Raw genomic sequence first — 15,308 nt, forward strand, 5'->3', positions numbered from 1 at the left:
CACACACGTTACCGGGACTGTGCCACCCCCGGGAGCTCCGGCGAGAGCCTTTCATCGGGTCTGTGCCTGGCAGGGGACCGGGGTGTGCCGGGGGTCGGTCCCGGGACATCTGCGGTCGAGCCCCGGGGCCGAGACAGCTTCCCGGGGCCAGAGCAGCTTCCCGGGATCCCGGGGGCGTTCCCGGTGCGGTGGGTTCCCTGGTGCATCAGCCCTGTGTGACTCACTTCAGGCAGGTGTGTGCCAGGTGATTTATTCGGCTTTTCAGTGCCGAGCGATTTGCCGCAGCCTGGGGGAGGATATTTGTGTGTTTGTGCTCCTAAGTGCAGGTACAATCTCCATCTTCCCTGGGTAATTCCTGTCCTCAGCCTGTTGCTGATTCCTCTCCTGCGTTTTGGTGGTGTTTAGGATGGAATAAACGTGTGATTGCTTTGGGTTTTGTGGGTGATTGTGAAAAGAAAGAAGTGATACAGACATTCCACGGGTTGGGTCAAAGGGTTTTGCACATCAAGTCCTGGAATTCCTCAAGACCTGTGCTGTAGGTGCACTGGAAAACCAGGAATCTGTGGCATCAAGGAACTGCTGTATTCCTATTCTTTTCCTGAGGTGCTCCTTGTGTCCCCAGAATATTGCTGAGCTCTCTGAAAGCCAAAAATACTCCTATTATTCATGTAGAAAGTTCAGCCAAGCAGCCTGTGCTGGAGCAGGCACAGCTCGGGAGGGATGCTGACAGCTTCCATGCTCTGAATTCCTGATATGGAGCTTGGTGCTGGATCCAATTTAGCTTCGATCCTTAGTTACTTCCCTGGTGGATTCATCACCCTGGCAGGGAATGAAAACGAGTGTGGCAACAGAATCTGTGAGTGCAAACCTAATTCAGAGGATTGTGGTGGAAAAGGAGCCTTTGCTCTCGCTCTGGTGCACTTTAACCACCTCTTAATGCTTGAGTAAAACCCCCAAGAACGTTTTTAATGGATTTGTTAGATGGGAAAGCTGAACCAGGGGCCAGATGGGTTGTTGTTTTGGTTTTGTTTTATTTTTTTTTTCTAAAGCACTTTTGGTTTTCTAAATAAAGTGGATGTGAAATAGCAGAGCAGTCACCACGGGTTCTGGCACCAAGTCAGCAAGTATTGTTGGACTATAAACAGCAGAGATCTCTGTCCTGGCAGCTGCTGGGACCAGCAATAGCTGTCTTGTGTTCATGGCTGGGCCTGACCACTGACTAAATTCAGGCATTTGACTCCTGTCTTGCTTCAAATAATTCCTTCCTTGATGAGCTGAACTGTTTAACACCAAAAAAAAAAAATTCTTCAGGCTTTTGGCAGATATAAATGTTGGAAATCATCTGGTAGCTGATCCCCTGAGATATTCCAGTGTCAGCTCAGAAATAAACTGTGGTATGTTCCTAATTTAGTTGTCCCATCTTTATTTCTTTTGCCTGTAGAAACAGGAAGTAGCTGATGCAAATTTCATGGTGCTGACAGCACTCTGTCGGGCTCCTCACAGCCGAGTGCGAGCACAAGCGTAGGTTTGACTTGCTTTGGCTATAAAACTGACATTTGTGTCTCCCAGAATGTCTGAGCAAAGGCTCAGGTTCATGTGCTGTCTCAGGCAACAGAATGATTCAATTGATGCTGCTTTTATGAGAACCCTCAGACTCCTTTGCCTGGGGCATGGGGACTCCTTGGTGTTCCCCAAGCAGGAAGCTGCTCTTGCTGTGATCTTGGTTGGCTTGGGGCTAACTGGTGTTTGTACAGATAAAATCCCCAGGGTTGGCTTGGGGGTGACTGGTGTTTGTACAGATAAAATCCCTTCCCTTTATTGCCCTGATCAGTGTATCCAAACAGTCTCACTGTGGATGGAGCCTGTTTGTGGTACAGCCTGTCCAGCTCTGTGTTCCCAAGCTGTGCTGGAAATAAAGGGCAGTTGATAGATTAATAAATGTGCTATGAAAAGAAATTGCCTCCCTGGCCCAGGGTGAAATGTCTGTTTGCTGCAAGGCCATCACTTCTGCTCTGATGGTCATCAAAGTTCAATTGAATTGAAACAAGACCTTGATTTAAATCCTCTGCTGTGGTCCCAAAAGGGAGAGCTTCACCTCCACTCTGTCTGCTGGAGAGCTCCAACCCCTGGAGGGTCTTCCCCATCCTCATCACAGGGTGATATGCAGGATAAAACTGACTCTTTGATGCTCTGTGTGTCTCAGCTTCCTCTCAAGAGAAAGGAAATGAGATCTGATTATTTGTCCTAAGATTGAAGTCACTTTGTCACCTACTAACATTATTTAATGTTCAAAATGACCAAGAGACTGTTTAGATGTAGCCCCAGCAGGTCAACTTTGTGATCTTTTGTAAAGTTCCCTTGCTGAATGTTAATCTCTGGATTGAAAACTGATTTAGTTACAGCTAAACCTTTCCATTTCACTCCATGTGGGTATGGAGGCAGCAGAAAAAGCCACATCTACAGGGCAAAGAACACACACAGGTGAGACTGAGGCACAGCTCCTGCAGGACTTTGTGCTGCCTGCACTTAGTTCTCATTTTGCTGCCAATTTACCAAGTGACTTATCTTCTAAGTTGCCCTAATGCCACCCATTAAAAAGACATTAAAACCAGTTCACCATCTGCCCAATAGCACCAGGTTACAGAGCTGGTGTTGAACACTGTGAGTTTATGGCTCCTGTCAGGAGAAATAAGGAAGGACATGGGAAATGGACATTGGGGGGAATGGGAGTCTGGAGGAACACTGAGATGTTAAAGCACGTTAATCCCAACAGCATATCTAGAGCTGATGAGATATGCTGCTCACAGCAGCATGTTTTCCTGCTGGGGGGTAGGAATCAGCCCTTCCATCTGGACTTTCTGGTTTGTAATCCTGATTTGAGCTGCAGTTTGCAACTGGGTAATGGGGCTGATCAGATTAGAGCCTTGCCTGGAATGTGCAGGGGATCAGCAGTGCAGAACAGCAGCTTTGTCTGCCCAGCAAACCTGGTGTCCTTCCTGAACCCCCTGCATTGCATCCCTCTGCCTCCTGCACTCCTGGCATGGCACAGCTCCCTGAACAGGTGGTTCTGGGGGGAACAAACCCCCACTCTGAGCGTGCTGCGAGCGGGGGAGGCAGAGCTCTGCTCTTGGCTGCGCTCCCACGGGGAGACTGAGCCCTGTTCTGGATGCAGCAGAGCTCTGAGGAGCCTGTGGTTGGGAATTCTACATTGCAGACTTAAAGAAGAGGTGCTCGTTACTGTGATTACAGGGGGGATTGGCATCAGGTTTCAGCTTCTCTGAACTCTCTTTTTTTCTTTGCATCTGGAAGGCATCCAGTCGCTGCTGTCCAGTTTTATGCACAGTCTGTCCTCTGTCTCACACTTGGACAGAGGAGGAAACCACTCTCTTCCTCTTGGAAGGGGCTTGGCCTCCCCTTCCCCCCACTGCTGCTGCTTCTGCTGCAAAGAGGGGTGGAAAATGGCCTTGTTTGTCCAGTGACATCAGTGCTGCTCATGACTAATGGTGGATCTGCCACATCCTCTGGAAATCGGGTGAAAACGTGTACTTTGGAGCAGGGCTGAGAAGGTTTGTGAGCAAAAGCAAAACCCTAGTGAGAGCTTGAGGTTTGGTTGCTGAGGGGATCCAGTAGCAGTTCATCATTCAGCTGGGTGAGCTCTGCCTTCCTCCTGGAGTATTCTAGGGAACATTTTGGGCAGGACACTCTCCTTCAGGCAGAGGTTGAGCTGTTGCAGTAAGAAGGAAGCAATGTCCAGGCTGTAACTGTGATTCATACTGTGAAATCTGTTGATGAGTGGTGATAAGATAAAAATGCCATTGGTGACTTGCTGCTCCCTCCCTGCATTCCCCGTGCATTACTGTGCTCAGAGCATGACCTGTCTTGCTGCTTGGTGCAGAGGCTCTGCAAAGCAGTAATTATGGAAAGTTTGTACGACTTTTAAGACTTTTCCAGATGAGCTGCTGCCAATGACTTATGTACCTCAGTCTCTTTCCTGTGCAGTGCCTGCAGAGGAGGTTCTGCAGACACCAGAGGAAGAACAGGGGTGTGTTGTTGCAGAAGCAGCTCTGCTGCCTCAGCTCGTGCAGCTGTTCCTCTTGATGTGTGCCAGGGTGGCTCGTTCTGCACGCTGAGGCTCTGTGCTCCAGTGATGTTGGACTCACAGATGCTCCTTAGAGAAATTCAGGGCTCTGGGAGGTCCCTGTGGGTGTATTTACAGAATCAAACCCACCAGTTTTCACCTGGAGCTCCCAGCAAGGCAGTTGTGTTTGGTTTGCTGTATGGTCACAGCTGGGACTTCAGCCAGGGATTGACTGCAGTGAGCTTCTGTGCAGACTTTTTTTCTTACTGAGTGGTGTCACTACAAGGTCAGGAGGTGTAAGATTTGTATCCTTATCCATGTAAGAAGTCCTTAAAATGAAATAGAAGTAATTAAGGAGTGACTGTGGCAAGTGGCTGTTGTGTAACCCACTTGTCTTCGCTCCTGTGAGGGCACTGCTGTCCATCATCAGGGTGCAGAGCTGGGTAGAAATGATTCTCCAGGAACTAGCAGAGCTTGTCCCAGACAGCTGATAAACCCTTTCCACTTGTCAAAGGATGCAGATAATTGTCTTCTGCCCGTGCAGGTTGTGGACAGTGGTAGCTATGGAAAGACTGGTTGAACGGTTGGAGAAGGCTGTGGAACGCCTGGAGACCGTGTGCCCACGGCCTGGGATGTGTGAAGATGGCTCTTCCAAAGGTAAGGTGCTTCCAGAGCTCCTCCCCACAGCACTCCCTGTGCTGGAGCAGAGTCAGGCAGCTGTGCAGTGAGTGGTGCTGGCACAGAGCACTCCCCTGCATGAGGGGGAGAGGGTTTGGCAGCAGATCCTGCGCAGGCTCAGAGGCCTGTGGTTACTGTCCTGTGAAGATAAGAACTTCCTGTGGCTGCAGCACTTCCCTAGGCTGTGCTGAGCTTCAGGCTGAGCCTCCTGTGCTCAGTCGGTGTGGCTGACCCAGGTGGAGGTGCAGTGTGTGCCCGTGTGAGTGCTCACAGTGCCTGTCACTGATCCCTGTGCTCTGCTTCCTTCTCCACAGGAGTGGCTCAGTATGTGCAAGCTTTTGATGCCCTTCTGGCTGGACCAGTAGCTGAATACATCAAGATCAGCAAAGAAGTTGGTGGGGATGTGCAGAAGCATGTAAGGACTCATGTTCTCCCTCTGCTCTAGAGAGATGCTGTGTCCTTGAGGATTTTAAGGGTTCTAAGTTAGCTGTCAGTGTCAGCATTCCTTTAGCACTGTATTCTAGGATCTTTATAATCCCTGAGGATTCAAAACAGATGTAGATTCCCAGATAACCTCCAGCATATTGCCACCTACACACACATGATGAAACCAGCCTCCTCCTGGAAGTCTTTGGTAGTTAGTTGCTTAGCTCTCTATAGAGCTTGGTTTATGCCTTTAGGGGACCTGTAAACAACCCAGCCCTGAGCTGTTGCACTCTGGTGAGGTTTCTCTGAGGGTGGGTGTGAGAATATGTGGTTTGAGATCAGTGGAGCTGTTCCTCACAGACCAGGAGCTGTGGGTAGTGGGATGACTGTTAGCATGACACTGGGTACAAGGGAAGGTCTCACATGTTTGTCTCTGTCCTTAGGCTGAGATGGTTCATGCAGGTTTGATGAGTGAGAGGGCTCTTCTGGTGATGGCATCTCAGCATCAGCAGCCAGCAGAGGTGAGTCTGGGGAATCTCTGATCAGAAACCTCCTACACTATTCCCTTAGCATCGTGGGTGTCTGTGAGTGTAGGAGAACCTGAGCCGTTGCAGCTGCTCCAAAAGAGGAACTGCAGGAGCACTGGGGACACTTCCACAAGTGCCACCTCACATGTGCAAGGCATGAACTGCTCTGGTGGTTACCTAATATCAGGCAGAATCCCAGAGGCTGATTCTTGGAGCTGCAGAGCTTCATTCTCCAGTTGTTACAGCAACAAGTGTTCTGTAGCTTTTGGAGCAGCTGGAGTGTCACCTCAGTGTCTGTCTCGAGTTTCACCTGGCACCAGCACTGCACAATCACTGTTCCCTGAGAACCTGCAGGCAGGAACTTGTCTGAGCCAGGAGCCACACTGGGATTTGTGTAGCATGTGCTTTTCATTATGTGATGCTCATAGACTTTCAGGCATCAAACTCCTCCTGGAGCAGAGCAGACACTGGTGCCTATTGAATGGCCTCTGAATAATCACTGAGCTTTTAGGATTGATTTGTCCTTAGCAAGTAATTTAACACTTTACCCGGAGCTGCTGCTTCTCAGCAGGATGTGTGGCTGAGAATCTGATCCTGAATGCATTGGCTTTTCCCTGCTGAGAACTGTTTTTTCTGAGCAACAGGATCCCACCTTGCTTTCTTTGCAGTTATTATCTGGCTCAGCCATGGCTTCTACTGTTACAGTGTGGGAGCTGATTTCTGTGCTACTTTCCTATTCACTGCAAAATAGATCTGCATCTTTTTTCCCCCCCTGAACTCAGCGTTGGAGGGTTGCTTGTCTTTCCCCAGACTTGCTGGTGATGCTCTGCATAGCCTCTAGCCTGAGAATCTGCTTAGAAATCCCATTGACACGTTATTTAAATAAAGGATTATGAACAAAGAACAGCTTTAATCTAGGGTAGGACTTTGTACAGGTTGTCTGGCAGGAGCCTAGTTCTGGAGTAGCCAGTTTCAAATGCAAAATGGGTGAATTCTCAGGGTTTGTGGTGAAGAATTTCCCCATCCTGTGGCTGGACAGTGGCACTAGGCTGGAGCTTCTCAAAGTGTGACCTGAGCAGTGTTGCTTGAGACCTCTCTGTTTTCATCTAAACAGAGGAAATGACAGCAAAAGGAGAAGCTGAGGCTTTGAAAAGAAGTTTTGCCCAAATTTGTCCCTCTCTGCTGCCACCAGCAGGAGATTTCTCATCGGAAAGGAAAGAAAAGTTGCTTAAGAGGCACCTCTGGAAACATCCAAGTGGCTGATTGCTCTGCTCTGACCCCAGAGCACTTCTCAGCATTTCCAGTCAGCATTCCAAGTAAACAATTTTTGCTATCCAAATACTGAAGGCTTGGATTGACTTGGGAAGTAACTGGAATCCTGAAGTCTGGATGGATAGGGTCACCTCTGAACCTGCTGTGACTCCAGTCATGGTGCAGATGTAGGTCCCTAACTGCAGGAACCTGTCCTGCACCCCTTTCCCTGAGGGTTTGTGTTGGAGAAAGAAAAATTTGACAAACTATCTTGGAACAAAAGGATCCAGGAAAGGCAAATGCTATTTCTGTCCTCGTTCCTAACAAGCTTTGTCAGTGTCTCTTGGATCGAACGTGAGTCACAGTTCTTGGCGTACTCCCATAGTACCAATCCAACTGGGAACTATGACTTCAGCCCTGGAGGAACTTGGGCTGTGGGACCAAGCTCAGCTCCTGAGGATGGCCAGGCCTGGACAGGAGCTGTAGCAGTAACCTGTGCCAGTTGGAATCTTCCTCTGAGTGATCATCATCATCTCCTTAGAGCCACCCATGAAGGTGTGCAGCCATTCCAGGGCAGTGCTAATTAATCCTCTTAATTGTTGTGGTCTCTTGTTCTGCAGAATGCCTTCTCAATGCTTCTGAAACCCATCTCGGAGCAAATCCAGGTGGTGCAGAATTTCAGGGAGAAGAATCGTGGTAGCAAACTGTTCAATCACCTATCAGCAGTCAGCGAGAGCATCCCAGCTCTGGGCTGGGTGGCCATGGTAAGGATTCCAGTGGGAAGTGATTTTCTTGGGATGGTGGGAGAAGTCTGTCTCCCTCTTCAGCTGTTCCATTCCAACGTGTTCTTCCTGCTCTAGGCTCCAAAACCTGGTCCTTACGTGAAGGAGATGACTGATGCTGCCATGTTTTATACCAATCGGATCCTCAAGGAATACAAGGATGTGTAAGTTCACCTTTGTCTCTTACAGATGTCTTTGAACTTCAGCTAACTGTGTGTGTAGAGGCTACTCCAGTCTCTGACCCACAGCTGTCATTCATTCCTTCTTCTTTGATCTCCTTGTGTCCTCAGAGATAGAAAACAAGTGGATTGGGTCAAAGCTTATCTGAGTATCTGGACAGAGCTGCAGGCCTACATCAAAGAGTACCACACCACAGGGCTGACTTGGAGCAAGACAGTAAGTGCTGACTTACATCAGCAGGAGCCTCTTGGATGAGTCTCGTGTCATTATCGCAGCAGAAACAGAGCTTGTGCAACTGCCTTTCCTCTTTCCTCCTCTCACAGGGTCCTGTAGCCACAGAAGGGACTAAATCACCATCTGCTTCCCCCATGGGAGCTGCACCTCCTCCACCAGGTCCTCCTCCTCCCCCTGCCCCTGTGAGCTCCAGCACAGATGACTCTGCCTCTCGCTCCGCGCTCTTCGCCCAGATCAACCGGGGAGAGGGGATCACCTCGGGTAGGTGGCAGAGCAGCCACCAGGAGGCACTTGGTGTGCTGCAGCTCCTTGTTTTGCTGCTGTCAGAAAGTTCCTAACACAACCATCTGGCCCCACTATGAAGCTGGGAGGCAGAGGCAGTTCACTGGGGCAAGGAGCACACCTAGGGGAGAATACTCAGCCTCATCTGGCAAGTCTTACAAGACTTTACCTCTAGCTGGAATGGAGACTGAGCCCTGTGGTTGCCTGCATGTCTCCAGTGCAAAAGGTGCAATTTTGCAGCTGTTATTGCACAAAATTTCTCCCTTTTTTGTGTTACCACATCAGCACGTCAGGACAGATGTGAAACAAAGGTGAGGTGCTTGGCTCAGGGCTTTTTCCAGAGTGGCACCCTCTGGTTCTGTGGTTCATGTGGTCTCAGTATTGCACCAGTGTTTCCTGCTCCCTCCTTCACTTGCTGTCACACCCACTTGGGCTCAACTTAGTAATTTGTTTGCATTTTGACAAATGTTATCATGGTTGTTGGAGTCCCTGATGTGAAACTGCATCCCTGGAGGAGAGCTGGGGCTCAGCTTTGACTTCTCTTGCAGGCTTGAGGCATGTTTCAGATGACATGAAGACCCACAAGAATCCAGCACTGAAGAACCAAGGGGGCCCTGTGAGAAGTGGCCCCAAACCTTTCACTGCTCCCAAACCAGCCTGTAATGCTAATCCCTCCCAAATCACCTCTCCAAAGGCACCTCCATTGCTAGAATTAGAGGGCAAGAAGTGGAGAGTGGTGAGTGCCTGGTGTTGGCATGGGGTGGAGGTCTGGGGGCTTTGGGGCTGGGCAAGGAGGATCTGCTGGAAACCTCCAGTTTGCTTGGGAAGGGGCTGCATTGCCCTGCTGCTCACATGGATTATTGCTCTGCATTCAGGAAATGAAGTGTGTTTTCCCTGCCTTTTCAGGAAAACCAGGAGAATGCCACTAACCTGGTAATCAGTGACACAGAGCTGAAGCAGGTAGCATATGTTTTCAAGTGCACAAATAGTACACTCCAAATCAAAGGCAAAATCAACTCCATCACCCTCGGTGAGTGGGAACACCCTGAAAGCTGCTGCTGTGTTTGCAGGAGCTCAATCTCCAGAACCTCTCTGTGATCTGCTCTCTCTCTCATTGCAGACAACTGCAAGAAGCTGGGTCTGGTGTTTGATGACGTGGTGGGCATTGTAGAGATCATAAACAGCAGGGATGTCAAAGTTCAGGTGAGTGTCTGCCACCTTTTCTCTGCCAGGAGTGTGAGTGCTGTGCTGTACAACAGCATCTGTAGCATCAGTTTAATTTCCAGAACAGGAATGTGCATCTGTGGAGAATAATCATGAAATATCATCTGTGCTACTGCTCTGCAGCTTAGCCAGCCCTTAGGAAAGGGCTGGAATTTGCCTCCCTGAGCTGCTTAAGGCTCTGGGTAAAGAGGTTCTGAGATGAGCAGCATGTTTGACTGCCAGAGTATCACACAACATTGAGTTGGAAGGGACCATCAAAGTCCAGATCCTAAAGCAGGAGGCCAGCAGTAGAGTATTCTCCTATTCCAGTTCTAGTATCTGATTTGGGATGGTCAATTTGCCAGTTTTAAAGAGATCAAAACAAGGAGTAACTTTATGCTTTGCTAAAGGTTGGGAATACTTGAATCCTGTGTGTCTGCAGCAAGTTGGGTTGGAGTCAAACCTCTTGCTTTGAAAGCAGACACCAAAGTAAAATGCTGGGATGAAGGTAAATCTGCTCTGCCCTGGCAGGTGATGGGTAAAGTGCCAACGATCTCCATCAACAAGACAGATGGTTGCCATGTGTACCTGAGCCAGAGCTCCTTAGACTGCGAAATCGTCAGTGCCAAGTCCTCGGAGATGAACATCCTCATTCCCACAGAGGGAGGGGATTTTGTAAGTGCTTTGAATTCCTTGTGCAGCTCTGCTTGGGGCTGGATTTGTGTTCTGAGCCCTGAGGGCAATGGCAGTTACAGTGAGGTGGGGAGGGACAATTTCTAGAGGTTGGAGGTTGTGAATGATGATAACAAAACCAGCAAATCAGGTTGTGTCTGGAGTGAGATATTTGCAGTTTTGGGAGAGCTGCTGCTTCCTCGGGATCTCTTGGGGGCAGAAAAGGATCATCAAGGTTGGAGGAGACCTCTAAGATCATGAAGTCCAACTATTAACCTGTCACTGAGTGAGGGGGGTACAGGAAAGGACACCACATGTCTCTAAGATGCCTAAAACAGTGGAAATAGTTACTAATCTCAGTGATAAACTGATTTTTGACTGCAGCTTTCTCTTTCTACCCTCCAGACTGAATTCCCTGTCCCAGAACAGTTCAAGACAGTGTGGAACGGGCAGAAGTTGGTTACCACTGTGACAGAAATTGCTGGCTAAGCAGAAAAGCTCCAAGGCTCATGCCCTCCCCTGGCCCTGCTGTGGGACAAATCTGCTTTCAGATGATTCTCTTAGATTTCTTGTACCTTTCTGCTCTCAAACTGCTTCTCTTCTCCCCGAGAGACACAGCTACCTGCCATCAACAGAGATTCCTCTGCCTGGGGGTTGGGGGAGGTGGCAGGTCAGTCATTGTCCACATCTCTTAGCAGGAAGGTGTATTTTTCTCTTCCCCCTTGTCCCATCTAACTGCACCAGTCGATCGGAGTTTGGGTGAACTTCACAGCCAGTCCTGGCAGTTGGCTTTCAGAGTTGTTGTTTTTGTATTGCCTTTAAGCAAACTGTTCATGTGAGAGGAATTGTTGTCCCCTTTTTAAACAAGTAATGGTGTCTGTCAGAGTCTACACTGCCCAGTTGCTATGGCAGATGTCTTGACAAGGTCCTGGAAGCTAATTCCAGCTCTGTGTACTAATTGGTGGCATTACAGGACATGGGAACGGTTTTGTTGGACCAAAGGCTGAGGACCCTGGACCATAGCATTCCACCCTGGTTTCTCTTTCATCATTCCTACTAGCTCAGTGTATTTCTGATCGTGCCATGACAGGAAGCTTTCATTACCCAGTGCCACAGGAAGGCTGCAGTGGCATAAGCACTGTCACCTGGCAGCCTGGCTGGTAGCTTGGAGCTGAGCACCTCCTATTCCACAAGCCCTCCACCTTCACAAGGGAACCTTTGCCCCAGGGCTTCCTTCTTGGAGCAGCTGAACTCAGGTTCAGTCTTCCAGGATGGTTCTTCTGAAGAACCCAGAGAGGAAGGGCCTCCTCCAGTCCAGGTCAGTAGTGCAGTGTTGTAAATACCCGAGTTGGATCCAGTCGGTTCATCACTCTCTTCCTCGTTTGCAATCAGTCCCCACAAAGTGACTCCTCTCCCTTTTTTCCCCCCCCTGTTGCTTGGCTCTTTATTTTGGTGGAAGCTCATAGCCTCTGTTCCAGGGCCCTGGAGCAGAGTGATGGATCACACAGTACTGTACTGACCCACAAAGGGAGCTGCACGTGCTTTGACCTTCATTTTTTCCAACGCCTCGGGTGGCATAAGCATATCTTAAATGCATTTCCCTCTGTAAAAGTGTCAATGTTCTTTTTTTTTTTTTTCTCTAGTACAAAACTTAACAAAAAAAAATATGCAATTTTTTTTATTTTGAGACTGTCCTGTGACTTGTACTCGTCTTCTCCTGAGGCTTGTGAAAAAAACCAAACCTTTCTTATGTACTTAAGATTATACAGAAGATAGAATAAAGTTAATGCCAACTTGCTCATTACTGTGGCTCTTGTCTCTTTTTGGGGGCATGAAGGAGCTCAGGTAGGATAAGATGCCACTCACTGCCTGACCCTGCCCTGAATCCTTTGACTTTGCTCAACTCTCCTTGAACCAGTGGCAGTAGATAACAAATCTCACCGTTTTTAGTTGGTTAGACATAAACTTCTTTATTGATTTCAGTGATACAAAAGTGCATAAAACAAAGCCATTAGTTGAAAACTGTTCAAGCTGTTAATAACTGCTGAATTCCAAACTTTTTTATTTTCTTTCCCCCCCAGAAATACCTAAATTTGGCCCTTTTCCCACCAGGAAGAATGGGCTGTAATACAATCCCTCTGCATTCAGCCATGTAAGTCAACCTGCTGCTCCCTGCACTAGTGATTTGGGTTAATACTGCCATGGTGTCCTGCAAGGAACAGGAGCTGGAGAACAAACCTCTGGCACAGCTTTTGCCATCACCCAGGGACCAGCACAGCCACAGCTCTGAGAGCTGAAGCAGATTTAGCAGGTCCTGTGCAGGATGGAGTGTGTCAGAATCAGTGCAAGGCTCAGCCTATCCCTGTGGGAGCAGAATGACACCCTGACAAATCCTGGAACTGCTGAGCTAAACCCCCTCCCTTTCCCCTTCCCCAGCTCCCTGCAGGTTTGGACACACAAAGTGCTGCTGCACAAGGAGCAGCTGCATTAGCTACAGTGGCAAACCCTCCCCAGTGCTCTCAGGAGCTTCACTGCAGGTAGGGGAGGATAGTGGTGTCAAACCATTCTTCTGAGAAGTGCAGGTGATCTCCTTTCACCCCCAGGAACACCAACTTCCCTGCTTTGTCCATCTCCTGCAGCCCCAGGCGATCCTGTGGAGAGAACGTGAAGGAGATCCTGAGCCAGGCAGGAACCACCACTGCCAGATATGGGCAAGGGGAGAAATTTCTCCCCAGACAGCTACTGTAAAGAGAGGCAATGCCCCAGGAATGATGGTGAGTAGAGGTTTAGAGCTCCTCAGGGACACCACAGACTGGATATATGAGAAGCCCCTCAGCCCCCAGCACATACCTCTGTGTACAGTGAGGTCTCCTGCAGTGGGACAGTCTCCTTGGCTTGGCCACTTTTGTAAAACCCAAACCACTGCAGGATAAGAACAAGGGAACAGTTGCTGAAGGGCTCCCAGGAGCCAAGCAGGCTTTCACCAGCTTCTCCTGGAGACAGTGTGGCATCAGGCCTATGATTGTGCCCAGCCTGCTCCTCCCCAACCTCCAGTTCTGCCACCAAAGGGCAAACCAGAAGCAACCAAGCCCCAAAACATCACCTCAAAGCAGCACCTGCCCTGCCTCCCTCACCTCAGAGGCTGGAGGGTCAACCATGGTGTCATTGAGGAATTTCACCATCACAAACTTCTTCAGAGCCATCAGGTTTTTCTTGTATGTCTCGTTGATGCCCTGGATGGAAGCAGCAGAGGAGATTGAGGTTACTTGAAAGCCCAGAGGGAAAACCACCTTGTACAGGAAACCCTGGAGTGTGACAACCTAGACAGGAATGTGCCATGTGTCAACAGTCTCATGGTACCGGGGCTCATCTCCAGGCTGCAGAGAGGGAATTGGCCTTTCCTGGCCCATTCCTGACCACTCAAAGATGGTCTGAGCATGTGGCATATCTACACCAACCACTCCAAAGGAGTTCAGGGACACAGAAGTGCTCTGCCATGGACAAGCCCAACCAGAACCACTTCACAGCCTGCTGGGATGTGAAAGTGCTCCCCTTGGGACTCCAGCAAAGCTGCTGCCAGGGAGAACCAACGTGAATGAACTCACTAAGGCTCCTGCTCACATGTCCTCATCATCCTTACCCTCTCCTGATTGATGTCAGCCAAGAAGATGCTGTTTTTCCTGTAGTCTTCCTCCTTCAGTGGGTCATGCCAATACTCTGCTTGCACCAAGCTGGAGAGGAGAGACACCAAAAGGTCAGACTGGAAAGCCAGTGCTGCTCCCATGGCCTTGGCTGCTCTCTTTGCAGCCTGATCATGTACTCACTGCTCCTGAACAGCTTGTGTGTAGGCTCCCAGATCCAGGGTCTTCCTGATCCAGTCACAGATATGGGAGCTCTCCCCAGGACAGCGTGGAAAGCCATAAACGCCTGAGCATGGAGACGTGTGACAGCTCAGTAAGCCAAGGCCAAATCCCTTAATCCCCCTGGCTGGTAAAGAACCACCTCTTACAGAGCAGGAGCAAGAATTACCCAGGGAATCAGGCAGCCCTTAATCCTGCAATCTCATTAGACAGCCCTCCTGCCCCAGGGAGCTGTGGCAGAGATAATGGATGGGGAGTGCTGAACACTGTCCAGCTCACCTGGTGTGTTCCCAGGAGGTCTTGGGATGATTCCCTAACAAGTCTTCTCACTACACTACAAAGAAATACACTCAAGCCATGGAACTTCTCAGGGAAAAGTAGCTGAAATTCACTGCCAGCCTCTGTACACCTCTACAATTCCATTTCACACCTCCCTTTCCTTGGGGCTTTCAGTGTTGATTGTAAAATATCCTCGTGACACAGAAGGTTTAGTTTCACAAAGGCTTTGATCTGTAGAAATTTCTCCCCAAATAGCTAATCCCAAGTGCTCCCAAGGTATATAAGGATTCTACTCAGACAATGAGTCATCTGTTTACAAAGGTCCCTTCTCAGTGCCAGTTAAGCAAGACCAAGACAGAAGATAATGCAGTTGGCACAAACAACTAGGCCAAAGCATATCACCAGACCCAGAGTAGAATAAAGGGACAGTTTAATTCACTAAACAATCAGAATTTAGGAAGAGGCCAAAATACACAAACCATTCCCCTTGCCAACAAGACCCATCCCAGTGCTCAGGAGGTGTGAGAGAGGAAAAGAACACTACCTTGGTGCTGTCCCCCGACGGAGATCAGGTTGAGCATGGGAGGAGAAGGACATCTCTGGGCCACAGCTCTCCTGTGGGAAGGATGGAGGAGTTGAGCTGCACAGGTGCTGGCTCACAGGCAGAGCTCAGCACACCCAGGCCATGAGCTCTGGCTCAGAGCAGGGCTCAGCATGCCCAGGCTATCAGCTTTGGCTCAGAGGAGAGCTCTGAGGCCAGGAGTCTCACAGACAGAGCTCAGCACGCCCAGGCCATGAGCTCTGGCTCACAGACATTGCTCAGCACACCCAGGCCATGAGCTCTGGCTCAGAGCAG

At 49.4% G+C, this 15,308-nt stretch overlaps 2 protein-coding genes across 2 annotated transcripts in view; one reads left to right on the top strand and one right to left on the bottom strand.

Moving 5' to 3' along the window:
• Positions 1-4,641: 4,641 nt before the first annotated feature.
• Positions 4,642-11,118, top strand: CAP1 (CAP, adenylate cyclase-associated protein 1 (yeast)). The gene is made up of 12 exons (XM_009070041.1): positions 4,642-4,735; positions 5,071-5,171; positions 5,626-5,703; positions 7,581-7,724; positions 7,821-7,906; positions 8,033-8,138; positions 8,246-8,417; positions 8,987-9,174; positions 9,345-9,468; positions 9,559-9,641; positions 10,173-10,316; positions 10,719-11,118. The coding sequence occupies exons 1-12, from the start codon at positions 4,642-4,644 to the stop codon at positions 10,800-10,802; spliced, it is 1,404 nt and encodes a 467-aa protein (XP_009068289.1). The 3' UTR covers positions 10,803-11,118.
• Positions 11,119-12,841: 1,723 nt separating this feature from the next.
• Positions 12,842-15,308, bottom strand: part of PPT1 (palmitoyl-protein thioesterase 1) — a gene marked incomplete at its 5' end in the record, with an annotated part of 4,193 nt that continues 1,726 nt past the window's right edge. Inside the window, 6 exons of the mRNA XM_009070042.1 lie at positions 12,842-12,964; positions 13,164-13,235; positions 13,448-13,546; positions 13,954-14,044; positions 14,138-14,240; positions 14,997-15,067. Of these exons, the coding sequence (XP_009068290.1) occupies positions 12,842-12,964; positions 13,164-13,235; positions 13,448-13,546; positions 13,954-14,044; positions 14,138-14,240; positions 14,997-15,067 (559 nt within the window). The remainder of the gene's footprint in view (positions 12,965-13,163; positions 13,236-13,447; positions 13,547-13,953; positions 14,045-14,137; positions 14,241-14,996; positions 15,068-15,308) is intronic.

This window comes from Acanthisitta chloris, unplaced genomic scaffold (genome assembly GCF_000695815.1).
Source record: "Acanthisitta chloris isolate BGI_N310 unplaced genomic scaffold, ASM69581v1 scaffold9382, whole genome shotgun sequence".
Lineage (NCBI taxonomy): Eukaryota > Metazoa > Chordata > Aves > Passeriformes > Acanthisittidae > Acanthisitta > Acanthisitta chloris.